This window comes from Pyxicephalus adspersus, chromosome 1, assembly GCF_032062135.1.
Source record: "Pyxicephalus adspersus chromosome 1, UCB_Pads_2.0, whole genome shotgun sequence".
Lineage (NCBI taxonomy): Eukaryota > Metazoa > Chordata > Amphibia > Anura > Pyxicephalidae > Pyxicephalus > Pyxicephalus adspersus.
Genome location: NC_092858.1, coordinates 172,034,068 through 172,056,966, shown reverse-complemented (window position 1 = coordinate 172,056,966; position 22,899 = coordinate 172,034,068). Strand labels below are relative to the sequence as shown.

Below are 22,899 nucleotides of genomic sequence, written 5' to 3'. Positions count from 1 at the left end.
ATGGCTGAAAAGATCATTGGTGTCAGTGGTAACTTTTCCGTGTTTTTACGTGTTCATTCTTCAAGGAACCCCTGTCAACCTCTGAAGATACATTAGGACTCTACAAACCCCTAGTTGAGAAAGGCTGATTGAGATCCTGCATTAATCCTTTTTTGTTTGTTCTCTGTGTTCTCATTAGGTAGATTTCCCCTAAAGATCCTAGCCTAGATTTGTAAGTGATTTTCACACCACTGTGCCCCCCACCCTTTCCCCTCTCCACTCTGAGTTTTCCCCCCACTTCAAGTTTCAAGAAATTTGTCACTAAGAAGCATTTGAATTTCTTCTAAATGGAGCCACAGACAACAAAATTAGAATATAAAACAGTTCCCTCCCCTGTCCAAAACTAAAAATAGTTTTGACTGAAGATACCACCAATGGTGTATATGCATCTAAAGCCAAGAACAAGGTAACGTAGAGTATCATACATATGATTATACACTGAGCCAGAACAAAAAGCAATGTTCAAAGGCAGTATTTCAGAGCAACCAGACCAATCCCTGGTCCAGGGCATTTAGGACAAAGAAAGGCCATTTGCTGTGAGATACTGCATTTGGCACAATGGTCTTTGCCATATCACATAAGGATAATTATGTGTTATAGGTTAACAGTCACAGTTGTCTATTTTTATAGACTTTTAATGTATGGAGTTTTTTTACTCTAATCCAAAAGGAAACCTCAAGTAAATCATTTTACATTTACCACTGTTCCACCACTTACATCTCTTTATCATCCATGAGACAGGGCTGACAACCAAAATAAGCCTGTTAGGATATAGCTGGCTAACTGTTGAATTGAATGTCCACATGGTTTTGTATGCATTTTTATACCAAATCATTTGGCTTCCTGGATCACTCAGATTCTCCAATGATAGTCTATTTGTCCAGAGAGCTTTGATAAATTAGATCCAATATATATATATTTCAAATAGCCATAGAATTAATATTATGCAGTATCAGCCAACAGGTTGGAATGGTTGGAATGTAGTCTTTTTTCAAATGTTTACCAATTCGTCAATAGAAGAGAAAGGCCAAGAAAAAGAAAAATTAAGAAATATAAAGAGGAAAAGAGAGAGGGAGAGCAGAGAAAAGAAGAAGAGAAAGAGGATGAGCAAACAAAAGAGAAAGAAAAGGAGGAAGAGAAAAATGTAGAGGAAGAGAAAGAGGAAGAAAACAGAAAAGGAAGAGGAAGAGAAGAACCTCAAGCTGACATATTGCTAAGTTATTATTATTAATATATATCAGAGTATAAATTATATAATAATATCAATTAAAGTTTCAATTAGACATCTGTTTTGTTTTTTTTAAATATTCAAAACCAACTTTTGGTAGGCGCTGACCATGACTATGAACTAACTCATCTTCAAATAGAAGATTTCAGCTTAGAAATTCCAAAGTCTACCAAATGCCCTGTGTCTGTGTTTCTACCTTAAACTCTCAAAGGTTTCGTTTGGAATAAAGTGGAAAATTCCTTTTGAAACTACCCAGTAACAAGACAAGGTAGAAGGATGCAATATAGCAGGAGTGTGGCAATCAGTGGGGGGTCCCTGAAAGCACAGGAGTAACGTGTAGTGTAAAGAACATGATTGTTAGACCTGACGCTAACCGTCATGTGGCATTGGAGCGATTCCAGCTCTGCATGTTAGTTCTGACAGCGTTGAAAGTATTAAAGAGTTTTGCAGCTTCCATATTTGCAAACAAAAGTTTAGATATTAAACAAAAGATCATTTTTTTCAGGCACATAAACATTGAGTATTTCTAACAAATGTCAAGTTTCTGCTTTAATGGTGACTGATGTCAATTCTTCCATTCCGGGTGCAACTTGAGCGTAAAAGTTGAGGTCCATTGCTGGGTTTGTATCCATCCGTGTGATAAGTAATGACAGCCCTTAACAAGGGTGAAGCAAATGGATTCAGGAGATCCCCTGACTATGGGTGTTGTTTGGTTTTTTATTGGTACCAGAAATTTTTCATTGATGACTGATATTGCCAGATTACCTGAAATCGAGCATGGTCTATCCAATGGATGGGGGGGGGGGTACCTTTTGTACCGACACAACCGCTATTGTGGCAAAAGTAAAGCTATATAACAAATTGCATTATGTTTTCAGGTTTCTGTCCTGACAGATAACCTATGACCCTCCGCCTGTGATAGAACCAAAAAAAAATACCAGCTTGGTCGTACCACAGCCTAAACATTATCATGGTGGCATATGTCAATCCAAAGCTATCATGGGACAAAACAAAAATACAAAAAAGAACTATGCAAAAACATTTTGAGTGAATAGGTGCAAAGCAAACGGAATATAAATGTTCAAAAGCTGAAGAGCCCCTAGAAAACAAATAGACACAATGGTAGAACAAAACAGTGTTAATGTACCAAAGAAAGTGACATTTGTCAAACAATATAATACAGATGCTACACCTATGCACCTAAGAACCTAGAACATTTGAAGGACTTGTCAATGTTTAGGAACTCTGAAGTTTGCATTTTGGGTTTCTATGCATGTATGACATCCAGTAAAGAATACATTTCAAAAATATTGTTTCCCTAAGATGGGGATAAAGTGCTTGAGTGGTGGTGGCAGGAAAGCTATGGGTGGGTTTGTAGCGGTATCTTTTAGCTGGTGATCGCAGGTATGGTTTGTGTGTTGATGGAAGCTTCGTAGCACCATCGTCATGGAACGACAAAGCAAGGTTTCCGCACGTAGCAAATGTTAGAAAAGAAAAATATATGTGTGTGAACTAATGATTGAGAGAAAGGGAGGCACATATGCTATTCTGCGTTGGAAGCCCTGGGGCTGTGCTTGGCACTGCAGGGACAAGTTTTAATCTCGGCAAACTGTCCACACTTCCCCTGTTTAATCCTTGTCCCAGGGTTTTGTCTTCTCTCTTGAAAACAAGGGACTGGCTGGGTCCAGAGTGTTTCATGACTGCCTGGATGAAAGGAAATAACAGAAGAGCAGAGATGACTTACTGTCATCCCACATGCTAACGCAGCTTTTGTTGCCCCTTGTAATGCTACAATTTTATTTTGTTTCCTATACGAGCGACCCGGCTCTGCTCTGGGCCGGAATCATGACAGGGACGGCACCTATTCTCTCCAATGTGGCCTGGCTGACAGCGTAAGACCTAGTTTGAGGAGGCTTTGCTTTTCTGCCGACCGTGCCATTGCTCCTAGCACCAGTCTTAGGGGAAGGGGCTGTGTTAGCTGTGACTATTAATGTCTTTGGAGGACCTGAAGAGGGCTGTCCTCCATTTGCATACATGGGCCTTGGTTGACCCGTGACAGATCGAGATGTGGAGTGGCGGCACCCATTGCAATTGTAGGTGACGTATGAGCCGGTGGTGTAATTGGACTTTGAGTTGCTCCAGTAGTGGCCGTTGTAAGTGTTGGTGTTGGTGGCTGACGTCAGCGTATCATGCTCAGAGGAAGAGGCATCTGGGTGAAAGACTTTGGTAGACGGCGTGCACTTGGGAGGAAGGTCGTCCTCTCTGGAAAAGACAAGAGAAGAAGGCAGTAAGTATGCATAATGGGCAGGCAAGGAGGTTCAGCGCTCAAGCTCAAATGCAGGAGAATCTCATATTAGGGCAATATGAAATATTTTTTAAAAATGACAATTTTTATTAAAAATTTGGATAAATGTTCTGCAAAACTTCCAACACTTTGAGTCAAAGGTGAGATATAAATAAAATAAGAGTTATAAGAGAATAAAATAAAATACATTTTTGGTGATGTTAAGGTGCAAAAGGCTTTAAATCGCCTGAGTTTTTTCGCGTGTGTGTTTTTTATTTTGTGCATTTTAATGCTTTTCTTAAATAAAATGAAATACAAAATGAAATGCAAAAATCACTCTTCTTATCCCTAGTTACCTGTCTCCTGTTCTAAAAGCCCATCCTGAACCATGAATGTCACTCTTGGAAAGATGGAGCTTCTATGGGGCACTACGGTTTGCTCAATGGAGGTTTAAGCCCTAAGAAGGGAAAAGGTGCAAATTTTAAGCAACAGCTTGATTTTCCCCAGAGCTTCTAGAGGTGATCTCTGCAGACTGTTACCAGATTGCGGTCCTTTGGCATATCAGGGTGGGCAGTACCGGATCAGCAGGCAAAAGAATAGTCAAAGAAGGCGGAGTAGAGGTGGGTAGCAAAAAGTGAGGTGAGAATAAAGCCAGGGGTCAAGTACCAGAAATAGACACTGGTGACATGGGGTTTACCGAAGACACTGGAGTCATGGGGGTCACCAAAAACACGGGGAAACACAGGAGACACAGGAAGAGACTGACGACACGGATGACAGAGGTGTCACCAAAGACACACAGGAATGCAGGAGAAACAAGAAGACACTGGGGACACTGGAACACTGGGACTGGAAGGGAACAGTGGACTGGATAACAAGCGGTTAGAATGGGAGCTTGACTGGGAAACACTCAGTCAGGAAACAGGTGAATAAGAAATGCACAGCAGAGCTAGGGGGTCTCGGCAGTGATCCAGAGACAAATGCTGTGCACGAATGCAGAGTGCTGTGTCTAAGCCTAATAAGTAGCTAAAGACAATTAGGGGACTATCTGCTGATTGGCGGGACAGGCAATGCTGATCAAACTTGGAGGAGCAGGCGTACCTTGGGTCAGAACTGCCCGTGTGCGCAGGAGAGAGGCATCAGCGATTTAGCGAGGAGGAGGTAAGTGTATCTCCGATTGCAAAAAATATTTATACATTAGTCTAGTAAACACAAAGACCTAAAAATAAATTCATTAAATAGGAATAACAAAAATATTTATTTCAAATCCCTTTTTATGTGTAGTAAAATCACCCTCCCCTCCCTCTCTCTGTTTTTCTCCCTGTTAATTGATTTTTTTTGGTGATGAAAACTACAGTACCAGTTCTGGTTTTTCAGCATTAATGCTCCGAAGAGTGTTTGTTACCTTATCTCATTGGGGATCTCATCTTCTTCCTCTTTGTGTTTGTTCCTCCAGTAGACCAGACCCACAGCTACCACCACCATGCAGATGAGCAGCACCAGGATTCCTCCAGCGATGGCTCCAGCTATGACGCCCACACTCTGGTGCTGAGCTGAGGACAAAAAGAGAAGCTTGGTAACCTCAACATACCAGAAAAAGCCCAACCTCAATGGGGAACTCTGAAACCTTCCGTCTATGGGATAAAGTGGGTGTAGTTCACCATTTAGGAAAGTTCTAGTCCTAAAGCCCTTCCAGGACATTTGTCCCATCTTCCCATTCTTCCTAGTATAGGGGTTTTTCTTATCCTATTTGAAGTTTATATATATACATATAGATCTGTAGAAGAATGCTATGTTAAGGAGACCCCTCCTTGACCATTCAGGAACCCAAGCACATAGACCACATTCTACTTCTTCACTGCTCCTTCCTCCACCAAAGCCCCCACAAAATATCCAACATTGACCAATGTCAGGGCACATAGTGAAAATATTATCCTATCTATCATGTTCATGACAATGTTCAGGGCTAGCAATTGGCCACTAGGTCTGGACACTGCACCATCCAAGGTGACCACAAGCTCCAGCATACTATGATATTTCAGCAGATTCATCGGAAGGATAAATAGCCATGGACACTGTTAAAGGTAAATAAAATTGGTCAGGGGCCATCTTTAAAGAAATTAAATCACTTTTCCTTATCATGGTCTCTTTACAATGGTTAAAAGGCCATTAAATAAAAGCCTCACATCTTATATGAGCCACCAGGAAATCAGTCCAACCCCAACATCCATTACTAGTCATCAATGTCTATGTATAGGCTGCATCGATGCAGCTTGAGTGCCCCCTGGGCTGCCTGGCACAGAATTTCCATCCCGTTCCTGACCAGGTGAATCCTTGTGGGTGTATAATCTGTAAACTTACGTGCCACAACTTGCAGGTCTAGAAGGCAGGTTCTGGTTCCCATAAGATTGGATGACACACACTGATATCGCCCTGAGGTTGCAGTGCTGATGTTCTTCACGAGGATTGTTCCTTGAAACTGGTCTGGAAATAAGAGATATGAGTAAGAATGAATGACAAGCTGTACAGGAAGTAACAGGAGATCAGTCATTGATGACAAATAACTGTGACTCTGCTGTTGACCTATCAGGGTTATGGAGTGATTTTGCAGAAATGATTTTTGTCCAAACATTTTTAAATGATTTTCTCCAAACTGGAAAATCCTAATTTTGCCCGATGAGCTGGCAAAAGGTGAAATTTGCTTGATTGTGTACTGTGACTAGTGTTGGTGTTCGAATTCGGGTTGTCCTTATATTCGACCCGAAAATGGCCGGGCATCTTCTCAATGATTGCAGCAGAGTCTGCAATCATTGAGAAGAGTGTGGTGGAACTGCAAAGTGTATCTTCAGTTCAGTTCCCACAGTCACATGACCGTGGGAACTTTGCGGTCACAGCTGTGACTGCAGGCGATCCCCGGGGCACTAGAGGTTGAATGGGGTTTCCCCATTCATCACATCTAGTGCCCTGTGTTCTTGGATAGGGTAACTATCTATCTAAGAACACATACTACTAGCAACAGCAATCAGGATCGCTGTTGCAGTCCTGTAGTTTGTGTTCCTGGATAGAGTTTCTCTATCCAAGAACACAGGACTACCTTTGTTCTCGGATAGTGAAACCCTAACCAAAAACACATACAATTAGTAAAGGGCTGCAAGAGCAATGTGATTGCTCTTGCAGCTCTTAATAGTCCCTAAAAATATTCCGAATTCTCGCACCATTGATTTCAATAGTGTTCAAATTCGGCATTTGATCACCCGAACAAAATCTCACTATTCGATCGAGTAGCTGTCGAATCAAATAGTGAGATATTCGACCAACACTAACTGTGAGGTTTGAGAAAATTCAGATCAATTTTGCCATGTGCCATGGAATTTATTTTTAAATCATGTAATTTATTTAGTAAATTGGGGTCAAATATATTCAAAAACACTTTTTAGGTCACCCCCCAAAACTTTTTAGTTTTTTGGAAAGCCGCTGAAAATGTTAATTTCACAATATTTGCTGTAGTGGGAGGCAGATGGACTCATGGGGGAAACATGCCTCAAGTGAAAGAAATGTAGCCCTTGATAGCTATAAAAAATTTTTTATACTTTATCTTTTATTTACAAAAACAAGTGCTGCTAGACAGATGCACAGCGCCACCTTCTGGTGGCAGAAGCTGTATATACCCCAAGGGACTTTCTGGTGACCCAAAGTAAGATTAAATAGGAAAGAGGCACCGATGAGTCCATGGTGTGAGTGTGGACTATGATGCTGGGCAGGGCAGTGAATTTTAAAGGGGACAGTAGGAAGGTAAGTATTTGGCACAGCAAGATGAAAAAAGATGAAAAACATGGGGGCAATTTTATTCTCTTACTAAATTCAGATACTCATACGGGTATTTTATATGAAAAGTCAGCAACAGTGGCCACCATACTTCCTCAGTACTGCTGTATGTTGAAGCTGTGAATATGCGTTCCCCTTTAGTTGTGCAGAAAGGCTCTTGATACCTACTGGGGGGTTTATATACAATTTCTCCCACCAGCAGATGGCGCTGTGCCTCTGTCTAGCTGCACGCAATGTCACAAAGAAATACAGTGTATTAAAAATAAATAAATGAATAATGCTGACATTTAATATGCCCCTTTCTTCCTCTTCATGAAAATAAAAAGTAACACTTTTCTGTTTTTATTACAAACCCTATTTTGGACCCAGTGACACCATCACTGGGTTCCTGCACTTTTATGCATTGCAGGGAGATCATGGCTAGTGGGAGGGGCCAGAAGGGTGCTGTACATTGATTCCTGAAAACAGGCAGCTGTAATAAAGCCCACATGTGATGCTGAATCTCCATGATTGAACAAACTGAGATTAAATGAATGAAAAAGGGAGTGCAGGGACAGTCAGGCAGGGGAAGAAAAGGCTGGATAATGTTGGATGTCCTCCAGCCAGGAAATGAGGCAGGCTCCGGCTTGCTGCAGCTTCTAAATCACATTGTGAGAATCTCATAGTGTGCAGGGAAATCAGACAAACCAGTTCAGGAGAGGAACAACTGTGCAAGACTGAAGGGAAGGCTGGGGAGTAGATTGACCTAAAGGGAGGTCAGGAGGCAGATTTGATGGAAGTAAGACCAAAGGGCAGATTTAATGAAAAGGAGGCAGGAGGGCAAATTCATACTAAAACTTTAATTAAAACTTTAAAAAAAATATAATAAAAATGAATAATGTTAGTAATAATAGCAAAAAGCAGGGCATTTAATTAAATAATGAAACTAAATATCAGAAAACATTTACCTTATATACTCCATGTTTTAGAAGATTGATCCCAATATTCAACAGAGTAAATCATTTTTTTGACTGATACACTTGACTGGGTCTGATTTATTAAAGATCTCCAAGAGAAGATTGACAAGTTTGCTGGATCACCCAGGTTCACCCATGATGGTCTTTCTTCACCAGTCTTAGGGAGTTTTAAAAAATCAGGCTCATTATCTTCTTTGGGATTCATTTAGTTGCTCCATGGAGCTTTAAAAACCTATATCTCCAAATGTTAATTGTCAGAGATTTTTATAGCTGACATATGCTGTTGTTTGGCAATCTGCCTAATATGACTCAACGTCGCAGCTGTGTTTGTAGCTGTGATTTGCTTATTTCAAAAGATAACTTTTCATGTGATAATTCTGTTATGTAGACCTATAATCAAATATGTATAAATTAAAAAAAGGAAACCGCTTGCTCATTAATGTAGTAGCAGCACTTCCTATGGAGGAGACAGGTTAGGTGACCAGTCACTTCAGCACCCCCTCCTGGTTGTATAGGGTAATTACATCATGTAGGGTGCTCTCCACCTGGACTACAGTAAGGGATTTCTACAGATAGAAGAAAGGTAAGAAAAATAGGTGGGGGCACAGAGAGGGGGTTGGCAGTATTTTATATTTTATTAGTTCATAAAGAAACAGACATTTAGCATTTTTCAGAAGTCAGACAAGAGCAGCAGGCTACCAATTTGTCTCTTGATGGGTTTCTTACAAAAAATGATGAAACAGAAGATGTTCTCTCTTGAAATCGATGAGATATTAATTTTCTATTCATTATTACAATTCGGTAGATGACAATGCGATAATAGAGGACTCGCAATAAAACGGAAATGTAGTTCTGCCGGCGTTTTCCGCGGAGCGGTCAATTAAAAGAAAAAAAAGCTGCCAGTAACAAACGAAAGGCAATTATTCAATCTCCGTCATAACTATTGGCAAAAAGGAGACGCTTAAATCATAAAGTCCACTAGGAAATAAATAACGTCACGCAAAGTCATTACACGCCGCGTCTCGCCGATGATTTATGATTCGCTTATGCTCGTTTATTTTACGCCACGCAAGCTAAATCTCTGTCAGCAATTTCCAGACAACTGGACAGAAAAAAAACTGCATGGCTAGTCATATACAAAAAGCTAAATATTTCAGGGTGGACAAACACATTGCCAATTTATTATCTTATTAAAAAAATGGAAGTGAATTGATCAGCTGCTTTTTTTTGATGATGTCACCAGTCTCTAGTGATTGGATAGGCTGCATTCCCAGTGATGTCACTAGTCTCTAGTGATTGGATAGGCTGCATTCCCAGTGATGTCACTGGTCTCTAGTGATTGGATTGGCTGTATTCACAGTGATGTCACTGGTCTCTAGTGATTGGATAGGCTGCATTCTCAGTGATGTCACGGGTCTCTAGTGAATAAATAGGATGCATTCTTGGTGATGTCACTGGTCTTCAGGCAATAGTTTGCTCACCTTGAGTTATAGAGGCTGGGAGAATGGGACCTTCAATCTTCTCCCAAAGGTAGGTGGGTCTGGGAATTCCCTCCTCTGACCTGCACGTTAGAGTGACGTCACTTCCAATGCCCAGGGATCCCTGGATGTTGCAAATAGGATCAGAGGGAGGCACTAGGAAACAAAAAACACAAGTCAAGCCAATAAAACACAATGCAGAAAGAACAATTATTGAAGTATAAATAAAATGTAATTTTATTATATATAAAAACAATATTTATGTTGCCAAAAAAATTTAATTTAATAAAGAGTTTTTTCATACAACTGTGCCTTGGTTATATGACAATATTTTGATTGTCTGTTATAAAAGCTCAGAAAGGACATGGGATAGCTGTGCAGTCTGATACTTTCTTTGCCAGGGATGAATGAAATGAAAATAATGGCAAAACAGTGATCCCTAAAAAGCAGTAAGGATGCACTATAATAAAATCTAAAATCTATCTAATATATTATAAATATGATATTGTGCACATTAATCCTGAATCAAAAAGTTGCAGGAGTGAGATGCAGGGCGAAAAATTCTGGAAATCCTAAGAAGTGTCTCAGGCTGCAAACACAAGCACAATAAATCTCACTGAAAAGCTGCCTGTTACCAACTTTGTAAAGTATTGCATATACTCAAACATAAACTTATATGAAAATAAACCCAGGTACCAAATTTTACCTGAAAAAATAAAAACTACATTGACTTGAGTATAAACTTGGGCACAAAATACACTACTGACAGAAATGCTAATAAAATTTACGTGAATAAATACATCTATAGTGAAAAAGTTAAAACCATAGGGGCTCAGTCCATTCCTCTCGTTTCCCCCCCTAAAGGTTAAGGAATTCTGTACTTTATGATCAGTCACCATCTCTTAAATTATGTTTTGCGCATTATCGTTGGCCACCAGTAGATGGCACTTAGTACACATGTTAATAATGTCAGAAACATTGATGGTTTTGATCTCTCCAACCATAAACAGATACAGTTCCAGGACATGCCACTAGGTGTCACTCAAGTATAAACCAAAATTATATATCTAATGGCATTTTCATGTCAAAAACATTTTTGGTTTATACTTGAATATATACTGGACACACCTTAAATTCATTTTTTCTATATAATAATTCCTAATTAGGAAGTCAATCGCTTGCCCCCTAAAATGCCTTTTTTAAATATATAAACTTATTTCAGACTTTAATACTTTCATTGTGCCACTCCATTTCTTATCTTTTTTTCTGTAATATCGTGCCATATAATATTTGGCATTGGAATATATGGCATTGGAAGTTATCTTGCTTAGGAGACAAATTTTAAAACAATGAACATCACCACCACTTCCCCAGCTCCGGGTGAAAGTTCAAACAGCTTTAGTGACCCAATTTTGACCACCTATAGTTCCACCTTTACAGATTTTTATTGCGACAAAGCAAATTCCTAATCCGGTAATTTACCTAAAACGGTAAATCCCACCACACCAATGTTACGTAATGCCCGATCAGGGAAATTGTTGACCATACACTGGTATGTCCCAGTATCCGACAGCTGAGTGTTGTTTATATATATGGAGGCGTTGGTGTTCGGCATGGTCTGCATAAATCCAACTCGACCCTGGAACTGTGCCGCTGTTGTGAAAACTTGCCCGCCCTGGTAGATGATAATCTGGAAAGAGATTAGGAAAGAATACACTATTATTATTATTATTATTAATAATATTAGTAAACTGTATTTATATAGCGCCAACATAATATGCAGCACTGTACAATAAATAGGAAAAACGTATTTGTATTATAGCTCAGTTTTGATGCAATGCAATCAAAGCCAACATATTACTCAGCGCCATACATTAAATAGGGGTTGCAAATAACAGACAGATACAGACAATGACACAAGAGGAAGAGAGGACCCTGCCCCAAAGAGCTTACAATCCAGGAGGTGGAGGAAGTATCACACAATAGGAGGGGATATTAAAACTATTTTGGCAGGTAAACACATTTTTAGATATATATGTAGTCATTTGCCTATCCTTCTTCTTGTACTAAATTAATGTGAATTGTGGCTAAGTCCTGGAGTTAATGTGAAATCGGTGTGCACGATAACGTGATCCACTAGGGGGCATATGCATGACAGCCTATGCTCATAGGAGGTGGGCTGGATGATACTGTCTGTTTAACCTTTTTAACCCGTTGAACTTGGAAGACTGAGGACATCTAGTGGTGAGGAAAAGTACTTTGGTAAACAGCTACAGATTGAAGTTGAATATTGCAGCAAACACTGCTTTCTTATTCTTGAAGCTTTAAGGAAGTACATGTAGTTTCAGTTTAAAGATATCTTTCTTTCGTGGAAGACCTGTTTAATCTTTGAAGCTTACCTGTTCAGGCTGGTTGGCATTGGACAAAGGGGTCACAGTCCAGATGATGTTGAGGTTAGTTAGTGCCGCACTGGTGGTGAATGTGCATAACAGTCCTGCAGACTGACCCCGGGCTACCTGTATGTTCTCCTTGTCTATGATCACCTGCAGCGCCGTCACTAATCCTGCAAAACATAAAACAGGACACTGTCTGTAACCTTGTGAATCCTAATGCATTATCACTCTCAGGTTCCTCTTCATATTGCCGCTGACTTGCTTTTTGTGTGTTTCCCATCTGTAATATTACACTGTATACAGGGCAGAGAAGTCTATTATATGTATCAAATTATGTGCATGCTGGGATATTGGAGAATCTTAGCTAAGGGTAATTGTGCCAAAGATATTTAGAGCAACAGCTGTCGGTAATTCAGCATAAAGGTGATTACAAAATAATCAGAAGACTTGATCTTATGTTTTTATTTATATTTATCTCTTGTGCTAATGTATTAATCAATTGAGATTCCATCTGTTCTCTAGCAGGGCTAGAAATTGGCCACCATCATTGTGTATATCAAACAAATCTACATTCACATATATTTGCATATTCTTAACAAGTAATAAATAAGATTTTCCTAAAAACAAACCTGCACTGACCATTGTAGCAGAAGTCACTACGGAATAATTTATCTTCAAAATTTGTAGCAATTTGCAATGTTCTCCCCAGAAATGTTTTTCAGTCGGGTGGTAGGAAGCTGTAGCGGGGTGGTTAAAAAGTGCATGGGGCAAGACACAGCATATTTAGTGCTCCTAGTTTATGTCATAGGTATCTAGTAGCCCCTATTATTGTGTCAGTGTTCTACCTTCCCCCTATACTTTGTTCCAACTTTCTAAAGCCTGGCTTGTTAGGATGTACAATTTTTCCATTTTTTTTTGTATTATGCACAAACTTTTCAGAGCTGTGTATTTTGATCCAACTGCCTAGTGTTCCATGTTATAAGAGTGTAATCCCTTGTAGTAGTTTAAAAGTGTGATGTGGTTTAGTTCACATTAGCAGTACAGAAACTGCCATTACTGCACATGCGTGAGACTAAGCACTTTTTTTTGTTTTTAAATGATAGGAAAGCCCGTGATGATACATTCCCGATGTCGGGCATTCGCAGAAGGAGCAGCCCACAGCCACTTGGGATATGTGACACAAATACTCCAGGAATCTGCAGGTTTACTCTTCAGTCTTTACCACTAGGGATGAGCAAAAATTTCCTCGAACTTCTGATGATTCCGCGAAATTTCAACAAACTGATTTTGCGAAACCATCGGAAGATCGAGAAAATTATAACAGTAGGATTCACAGGGGATTCACAGGATTCCTCAGAATCCTCCTGTTTGCGATCCCCGGGGCACTAGAGGTTAATTAATGTCTAGTGTCGTGGATCGCACACTGTTCTCAATGAATGTGTCCACGGCCTCATTTATTGAGAAGATCCCTGGGCACAAGAGGTTAATTAACCTCTAGTGCCCCGGATGGCAGTGGATTCTCAGGGCTGCAATCATTCTTGCAGCCCTGGGAATCCTGTTTGTGATCCCCGGCACTAGAGGTTAAATAGAGACAAGTCTCCCCATTCAAAACCTCCAGTGCTCCCTGATTAGCTGAGGAAAGCTTTCAGAAAGCACTAGAGGTTTTGAATGGGGAGACTTGTCCCCATTTAACCTCTAGTGCTGGGGATCACACATTGATTGATCACACTCAGCACAGCCTTCTTTTTTTTTTCTTTTTATTCTTTTTTTTTTTTTTTTTAAATTTGAGCTTAATCGGCTTACAATTTCAGTAAGCGAGAACGGCTGAGTTCGCTGCGAGATCGAGTTTTAAAAACTCGCTTGCTTATTCCTTTTTACCACCAACCATTAGTTGTAACAACCATCTATCTATCATCTATCAATATTATGACTGCCCCGAAGAACTTACAATCAATATACATTTTACCTTGTACACGGTAGGGTTTTCTTTCCATTATGAATTTTCACTGCATTTACTAAACTAAGTGAATTATGATTTGCGAGGTGATCATTCACCTTGGTATGTGAACATCCCAAATTTGGTAAGTCAGCCCCAATGTTTCATCAATTCTTGCTTACAAACTTTCTGCTATTTTTGAATTTAGACACTAGGTGGCGATGTGTCACTGGGATCTACATATGCAACTTCATTTCATAAACTGAAACACAATTATTAGGTGAACAATACAAATTCAGATTTTCACCTAAAGACTCCCTATTGTTAAAGACCCAGGATCCATTTCAGACGCACAATAGAACATTAGAAAATCAACTAACTGGTTGTAAAACTTTATCAAACATTCCAAATGTATTTTCACCATATATTGTTTTCCTGCAGCACCAGAACTTTCAACCAATCACATCATTGACTGCCCTAGAAGAAGAAGCTTACAGTCTGCTATCCCCAGTATGCACGCAATTTTATGATTTTGGTATGAAGACAGAAATACAAAAAAACATGCAAACTCCATGCAGATACTGTACATAGTAGGAGGAATGACAGCAAATACCTCAGTGCTGCAGGATCATGGAAATATCCACAAAATAAAATAATTAAATTACATAAGATATCAGATGAATAAAACAGAGACAGAAAGAAGCCTGAATATCAAAAATTCATAAGCAGATTTAATGAAGAGGATGCTGGAGGGCAGATTTGGTGTAGGGAAGGGCAGATTTAATGAAGGAGAGGCTGGAGGGCAGATTTGGTGTAGGGGGAGGGCAGATTTAATGAAGGAGAGGCTGGGGGCAGATTTGGTGTAGGGGAGGTTGGAGGGCAGATTAAATTAAGAGCAGACTGGATTTCTATATGACACATGCAGAGGGTGGCAGGGCAGAGATTTGGGTCCACCAGCCATTTGGGTGGCCTCCTTTGCTGTATATCATTGCCAGGTCAGCTCGGAGTGGCTCTTTGTCCCTGTGGCCCCGGGTGATTGAATCATCAGCGAGGGGCAGCTCTTCAATGCCGCCACTTTCTCAGGCACAAATAACTTGTCTTTTATGTCTTCCATCCCAGGATAATGGACTTGGAGGTTTCTTTTCTATCATTGTGAAATGTTCATTATGGGATGTGTGATTGGCCGGGCCTGGAACAGCAGAGCGAAAAGGATTAGAAGATAAGGAATAATAAAATCGGACCCCGAGGGCCACTCAGCCAACCTTTATGATCCATGGCTGAATGCGGCTCTCCGACAAAGGGCTCCGGATACGTTACCAGCCAAAGCAGAACAGAAATTACACGGCTGGTAAACCGATACAGCAAGCTGGTTGGGGCAAAGGGGCATTTAAAGGGCCACTCCACCAGTAGGGTCATCAATATTACAATTTAGTCTGCTGCCTTTGCCCACCTGCTACAAGCCTGATTTGAACTGGCAGCCAATGTGCCAAAGGCATGAGACTGGCATTAGGTGTGGCACAGCCAGCATTGCCTAAAGGCCCCCTCACCCTACAATGGCGGACTTGTAGAGATATATAATTCAGCATCAGTGGCTTCTATCTTTGGCCCTGCTCTGTGTAAGCTGTGGGCCCCTAGGAGCCCCTGGCATGGTTATACAACACAACCTGGGCCACATTGACATAAACATAAGTTGGCACCGGGGGACAAACACAATCTGTTCCAATGTTTAAAAGATGAGAATCGCAGCTCCTCTGCAGCAACACAACCTGATTATAATGTCAGCCTACAGCGCTGTACTTATGTCGGACCTCCGACTCAATCTCTATTATATATTCCTGTTTAAACTTTTGCCCAGGGATGTAATAACAAGTGAGGGAAGCAGATGTTGGCACTGTAATGGTATTTTTGTGACTTCCTATTTGCCAGCAGCCCTCCTGATGGTCAGACGTCCACCTACAAGATGGTCCCATAAAGTCAATACAAAGCCCTGCTGGTGCAACTTCACCTGGAAGTGAATATGCAGGTGAATATGCACGAAAATTCGATCTGCATGAAAATGGATCTGACATGGTTTGCTAAAGTTAAGTAATGTGATTGTAATTGTAACACTCCCAGGTATTTATTACCTTTATTAGAGATGACATAACCCAGACAATGCCAAAATCTGATTTGCTCTACATAAGGATGGAGCCATCTTTGTTCATCATACACTGGTCACCATCTACTTCCTGGACTGAGATACGATTATAATTTAGGAATTTTCTAACACAGATCAGCCTCTGCTGCTGATTTTCACCTTGTGAATGTTACAAAGTTACGTTGTTGCCAATCAGAAAGAGAGGAGATTGTTTTATGTTGTGTAACCTATGGGTGGGCTTCTGATTCCCCTCAATATTCCCTGCACATTGTTCCCATATAACCCATATTCTGCACGTAAAAAAATGTCTGGCGATGGCCAGAATATGGAAACAAAATGGGGAAGCACTCCTTCCACCTTACCCAACTGCTGGCCCATGCCTACCAATATTGACTTTCCTAGTGTCCCCCCCCCCCCCCCCCTTCCTGTCTAGATGTCCTAGGCACTGGCCTCTGTCTGCCATTATAGACTTTTCTGGTGCTCTACTTCTCACCTTACTACCCAGCTGCCTTAGCCACTGGCCAGTGCTTGGCATTATCGACTTTTCTGGTGTTCCCACACAACCCAGTTTTCTACCTAACTGCCCTGCGTACTGGACCATTCTTGCCATTATGGACTGTTTTGGTCCTTCCATCAACCGCTTTAGATACCTGACAATCCTTGACTCTGTTCTATGACTGCCATTATGGATATTTCTGGTGCACCCAATCTCCCCCTTCCTACCCAGCTGCCCAAGGCGCTGACCCATATCTGCCAATAAAGTCAGTACCATCTTGTCCCAATGTACATACACCCGTATGGCTGACCACACCTGGTACATGACAAGGCTTGGATAGATCTAAGCCTATTCCTGGCCGGCCTCTACCCCGAGATCTACTCATCCCTTTCAGGTGACAACATACACTACATTGTAATTATACAACTCTATAATTTACCAGATACAAAGCTTTGGTAGATCAAAAAGAGATGTGGTTGTAAAATTAATGGACAACCCAAGCTGGGACTCTTTGTGCCTTCTTCAGGCAACTGGTTACCCCGTTGTTCTTACAATGGACCAATTGCTCACTGTTACTAAATTGTATCAAAACTTTCTGCCTTAGAATCACCCTCAGGGATATGAATAGGCAGGGGCAATCATCCAGGATATCTGGCACCAAGTACCCCTGAGCACTACAACCCCCTTGAGATGACTCTTCTTCTACAGCAGCCTTTCCTGACCTTTTTAACATGGGGGAACTCTTGAATAAACTTTCAGGTCTTCAGGGAATCTGACTATAATTACTATATCCACAGATCAAAGTATATTAGTGTTGTGGTCATTGGGAAGAATGTCTCTTACATTGCTGGCCAGTGGGACGAATGTCACCCATACAGATCATTGGTGTCACTTAAACTGACTTGGGAGGCACACATTGCTGAAGGAGCCCCTAGAAACCTCTGAAGGAACTCTGGTTGAGAAACATTGATCTATAAAAAAAGAGACTCTAATCAGAGGTGAGTTAAGTCCATCAAGCAACTCAGAACTCAACAAAGCGTATCTGAGCCATTCATCCTCCATCTTGTCAATACTTTGTCCATGTCTCCCACACGGCTCCCTCGTTACTAAATCTCCATTCCGCCAATCGATGGAAAAAAGGCTCCGTGGGGCGGACGAGATGTCAGCGCTCGGCTGAGTTATACGCACAGCACGGCAGGATCATTGCTATTAATTACATTAACGAAGGAGCGAGCGGTATCCATGTCCCTCTCATACGGCATTGATTTTACAATGCTTGCATCAGCACCCCCGCAGTAAGGCTTTCACCGGCCCCGTCATCTTATCACCGCCTCGTTCTTTTCATCAAGAGATCTGCGCCACTGTCTGGTGGTCATCAATTAACCCATTAAAGTAGACGTAAACCCAATCTGTAAAGTAACCTTTGAATCTGCAGCTTTCATTACAATATTACCTGCTTTTCGCTCCATTAAAGAGGACCCCCCTCCTCAAGTTTCCCATTTTACACCCTTAGCCCCTCAGTCTCCAAAACATACTTTAAGGCCCGAATTAATCCTACATTGTCTCTTCCTTTTCCATCTGCACACGTCATCCTTTTTTTTTTGATGACCCAGCACTGGCACATGCATCATATTGGGCAATGTGGCATTTATTGGTGTGTAATGGCCCTGATTGGTGCCTGATGTCAGGGGTTTCAGATATCTGCAGTATGTGATGAATACTGTAGCCTGCTGGGATTTGAGACTTAGGTGTCCCAGGTAGGATTTACCTGTCAATCATCCTTGCCTTGGCAGGTAAGAGAAATGAAAGAAATGCGATAAAAATTAGAAAACAATGTTTTTTATGACAGTGAAAAGGAGGAATGATTAAAATGTGATGTCTGAATTATAATGAAAGGTCCTTGTTTAGGCACTTCCTGTTATAAGGTGACCTTATTCTATCCCAGACTCCCAATTGTGCCCCTGTGCTGCCAACCTGTCAAATGGGCTTCCAATAGGAATTATACGTGGCCACATTTAACAGACATGGCCCACTGATGCCACCATGAGGAAATAGCTCCAAGAAATACCATGAGGCCATGTAGACGTAAAATATATAAAACAAGTGTTTTATTTAAACGAAATGATAATTCCATACTATTCCTTACTATTGGTCTGTAATGGTCCTGGCAGCACACTGGAGAGCCAGACCGCTGCTCTCAGACTGAATCGCCAGACACGCTGCTCTCAGACTGAATCGCCAGACCCGCTGCTCTCAGACTGAATCGCCAGACCCGCTGCTCTCACAAACAGCATAGAAAGGTTTTAATGACAGTACTCGCAGTGTGTGACTGTTGCTGATTGGAGCACAGTGCACTGGGTGTGTCTGACTGCTGGAGACCCAGACCAATGAGCTCTGTGTAGGAGGAACAGTCCGACTCTGCAGTGTACGGCCAACCCAAGGCAACTTTTACATTACCAGGTAGTAGCTTTTCAAGCATTTGACTCAAAGCAAATGTTCTGCATCCTGAATGTCTTGAATCAGAACATCATTGAAGCTATTAGGGAAAAAATATGGCAAAGTATCATAGGACGGCCACCAAATGTCTAAGGAACATTGTTCTAAAATTGGGATGGGGGTGCAATATATACAGTCACAGGAAGAATCCAAATCCTACAATTTATACCTTTGCCAAATAATTATTGTTTTCTTTGAATAAATCAGTGACTCACTAAAGAAATAACAGCCCCCTTTTTAGAAATGAACACACCTCCTGTCCTGGTTTTCACAACATTAAAAAATTTTCATGGAGACTATTGCCGAAATTAAGGATTAAATTTCCACTAAGTTTTCATGTCCATGAATATGGTATGGTCGTTAAAATTTCTCGAGGGGAGGGTATCAGGAAAACGTGTGGGAATGTGTCCCAAGTGATTTTTTTTCCCTTTTTCCATGAATAAAGGTGAAATGATAATAAGAAAAATGGTATGTTAAAGCTCAACCTTTGAGTTAATGGCAATGCTCCTGAAACTCATTTTGTTATAGAGGGAAGGGGGGGAGTTTAATTGTAACAAAATTATATCTATGTTAAATTGTAACATTGTAACACCGATAAGCTTCTTCTGTTGGCTTTAAAATAATCTTTTGTAAAATTGCTGCATGGTGAAAATTGAAAAAATTTCCACTCCAAAAAAATGTTTTTTGCAGTACAATCAATTCTATTTTCAAGAGATACAATAAAGAAATAACATCTCCTTTTAGAAATGTCCTGATACAAATATATGAAAACCAACATGAACACCTTCATTATTTTTACCACAATGGTGACCAAAGTGGCGATACAATGAAGAAATAACGACTCGTGCCGGATTTGGCTGTAAAAGGCAAAACATTGGTTCGATGGTGGCAGAATACAGTCAACAGGTGATGGTGGGAATAAATCTTCCCTAATTGAAGATATTAGAGTTATTGTATCATGTTGTTGAGTTCTGGAGGGCAAACAGCTGGCGGCCATGAGTCCTGATATCTTTCCAGCCTTGGTGCTCCTCTGCTGGCCACGGAGAGCCTTCCCCCAGCAGGGCAGGAGCTGCCACCATCTGCCTGACCGCCTGTCACAGAGAAGAAGAAGGACGAAGCCCCCGCAGGTGCTGGCAGACCAGGATGAAGGAATCCAAAAGACGTCAGAGAGGGCAGCAAATCCCTGATATGGAGGAGTTTTCCGTACGGCAATCTGAGTGCCAGTGTGCAAAGTTTATAAAAGAAAAATATAAAACTATAAAAAATATAAAAATGAATGTCTTATGGTTCACATAACCCTGCAACTATGCATAGCCAGGAGGGTAACACATCCAATACTCACTGGTCCATCCCATTGTCCTAATATATTGTCTAAATTTCCCTCATTCCTCTTAGGAACCCTTTATCCCAATGTATCACCCTATTTTGTAATGCCAGTCCTAGCACCTAAAACATGTTAGACTCTTCCCCCTTTGCTTTTTTTTTGGTTTTTTTGAACATTCTCTGCCTCTGGCTTCCAGTTCTTGAGTCCTGCTAAAATTGACAGTTGAGCCAACACGTGTTCCAAGGTTACTCACTTCATCAAGGGCTAAAACTGCTCAGGCTGTTAATTCCTTCCTTCAGCATTTCAAACATGTAAATAAACATCCATTTCTGAGATTTATGCTGCTCTGCCACATAGCACAGCTCTGTCTTGCAAGGGAAGAGATGGGCTTTTCCTCTGCAGTTCAGATCTCATCCTTTCCCAGCTCTCGACTGGACAGTAAAAGGAGAAGTAATCTAATAATCTCATGTTTTCTCTTACCCTACTCTCCTCTTCTATCTAGCACAAAAGCTGATTACCTCCTAGTTCTGCTTCTCCCTTTCCCAATATGAGCTCTGCTATACATAGATAGACACGAGGTCGAATTCAGATACCTACACTCCTTGCATTAAAAAAATCTCCATTTAATGACATATTAATGATCACAATATACCATTGTAACCGCTTCTCTTCTTTTATGTGTTTGTTATATTAATTCCCAGCTCACATCACTCCGTGCAGGGGGGTGCCGGAAAAGTGTGTGTAGGTGGGGGATCCATGTGAAATTGGGGGGGTCTTCTATGTGTGTTTGTGTAGGAGGTGGGGGTCCATGTGTATGTGTAAGGGGGGGTCTTCTATGTGTATGTGTGTGTAGGTGGTGGGGTCCATGTGTAAATGTAAGTGGGGTTCTTCTATGTGGGGGGGCTTCCATGTGTGTATGTTTGTGGGAGGTGGGGGTCCATGTGTAAATGTAAGTGGGGTTCTTCTATGTGGGGGGTTTCCATGTGTGTATGTGTGTGGGTGGTGGGGGTCCATGTGTATGTGTAAGGGGGCTTCTATGTGTGTGGGTGGTGGGGGTCCATGTGTATGTGTGGGGGGTGCTGTGTGTATGGTGGAGGAGGAAGAATGCTATGTGCTTGGGTTTAGTAAATTCATGTGGTCTCAAGCCAATTATTAATGTATTTCTGCCTATGATAGGGACATTCAGAAAGAATGCAAACAAGGATTTAAAAGAGAGTTCCAGAGAGTCGGGGCAGCACCAGAAAAGTCTCGAAGCCATGCATGTGATGAGGTTATGAGTGAGGAAGTCATTAGTAGGTCATTGCTCAAAGAACCCCCAGCAAGCTCTGGAAGAACCATGGGGTTCCACAGATTCCTGATTTGGAACCACGGACTTAAATCAATGCAGCAACCATCAAATGAAAGAAGTTTCCTAATGCAATAAACGTGAACATGCAATAAAATTAAATTATATTATCGTGAAAAGATAGATCGGCGGGGTTAGGACCAAACCATGAAGGGTAAAAGTCCAAGACAATACAGGACATAAGAGGTCCAAACCAGCACTAATTATTGTAAGGATGATAAATGTGGTGTTCTAGTGTAATTTTTTTTCCCATGTTCAGTGACTCAGATTATTTAAAATGCAGAAATGACGCCAAGCCCTTTCCAAGCCTCTCCGAATTTCATACGCTGAGTTTGCTACCTTCTGCTTTCACACCTCGCTCAGCCTGGAAGAAGGATTAGGAAATGAGTGGAACCCGGCCACCTGCAAGTGAAATATTTACATTGTGCCAGTGTGATATTTGGGGGGTGAGGGGATCCCGGGTGGTGATGCAAAATAAAACATATATATATAGTGATATATGGCTTTAGCAAATAATAACATTCTCTTAGTGTGATATCTTAGACATTCTTTAGGCTGGAGGCTCTTTATTGAAAAAAAATTCACAAACTTATCTATTTTGGGCCGGCAAACGACACCCAGTCATTCTACCTACTTCCTGTGAGCCCAGGGTGTCAAAGCTCCGCCTCCTCCACTGTATGCTGCAGGGACCAGAACTACATCATTGCAAGGCGCCCCCTTTGGGAACTGTGGAGAACTGAAACAATGCGGAGGAGCATTAACATCACTGGACTATACACAAGCTAGAAACAGGTCCATATACAGTCCATATACAGTCCATACTTTTTCAAGTGTCTGGGATAAAGGTAATATCCAATCAAATATTCAAATTATTTTGCTAAAGCCCCATGTTAGCCATGATGAATGTAAAGGGTGAGCCAGGGGCAGTCAGGTTGGAGAGGGAGAGGCTAGATGATGCTGGT

General features: G+C 41.1%; 1 protein-coding gene across 1 annotated transcript in view; it reads right to left on the bottom strand.

Moving 5' to 3' along the window:
* Nucleotides 1-294: 294 nt before the first annotated feature.
* The window catches only part of IGSF11 (immunoglobulin superfamily member 11), a 158,514-nt gene continuing 135,909 nt past the window's right edge, over nucleotides 295-22,899 (bottom strand). Inside the window, exons 2-7 of the mRNA XM_072398409.1 lie at nucleotides 12,210-12,373; nucleotides 11,293-11,500; nucleotides 9,814-9,966; nucleotides 5,913-6,035; nucleotides 4,957-5,104; nucleotides 295-3,529 (exon numbers count right to left, since the gene is read on the bottom strand). Coding sequence (XP_072254510.1) covers nucleotides 3,076-3,529; nucleotides 4,957-5,104; nucleotides 5,913-6,035; nucleotides 9,814-9,966; nucleotides 11,293-11,500; nucleotides 12,210-12,373 — 1,250 coding nt within the window. The 3' untranslated portion in view covers nucleotides 295-3,075. The remainder of the gene's footprint in view (nucleotides 3,530-4,956; nucleotides 5,105-5,912; nucleotides 6,036-9,813; nucleotides 9,967-11,292; nucleotides 11,501-12,209; nucleotides 12,374-22,899) is intronic.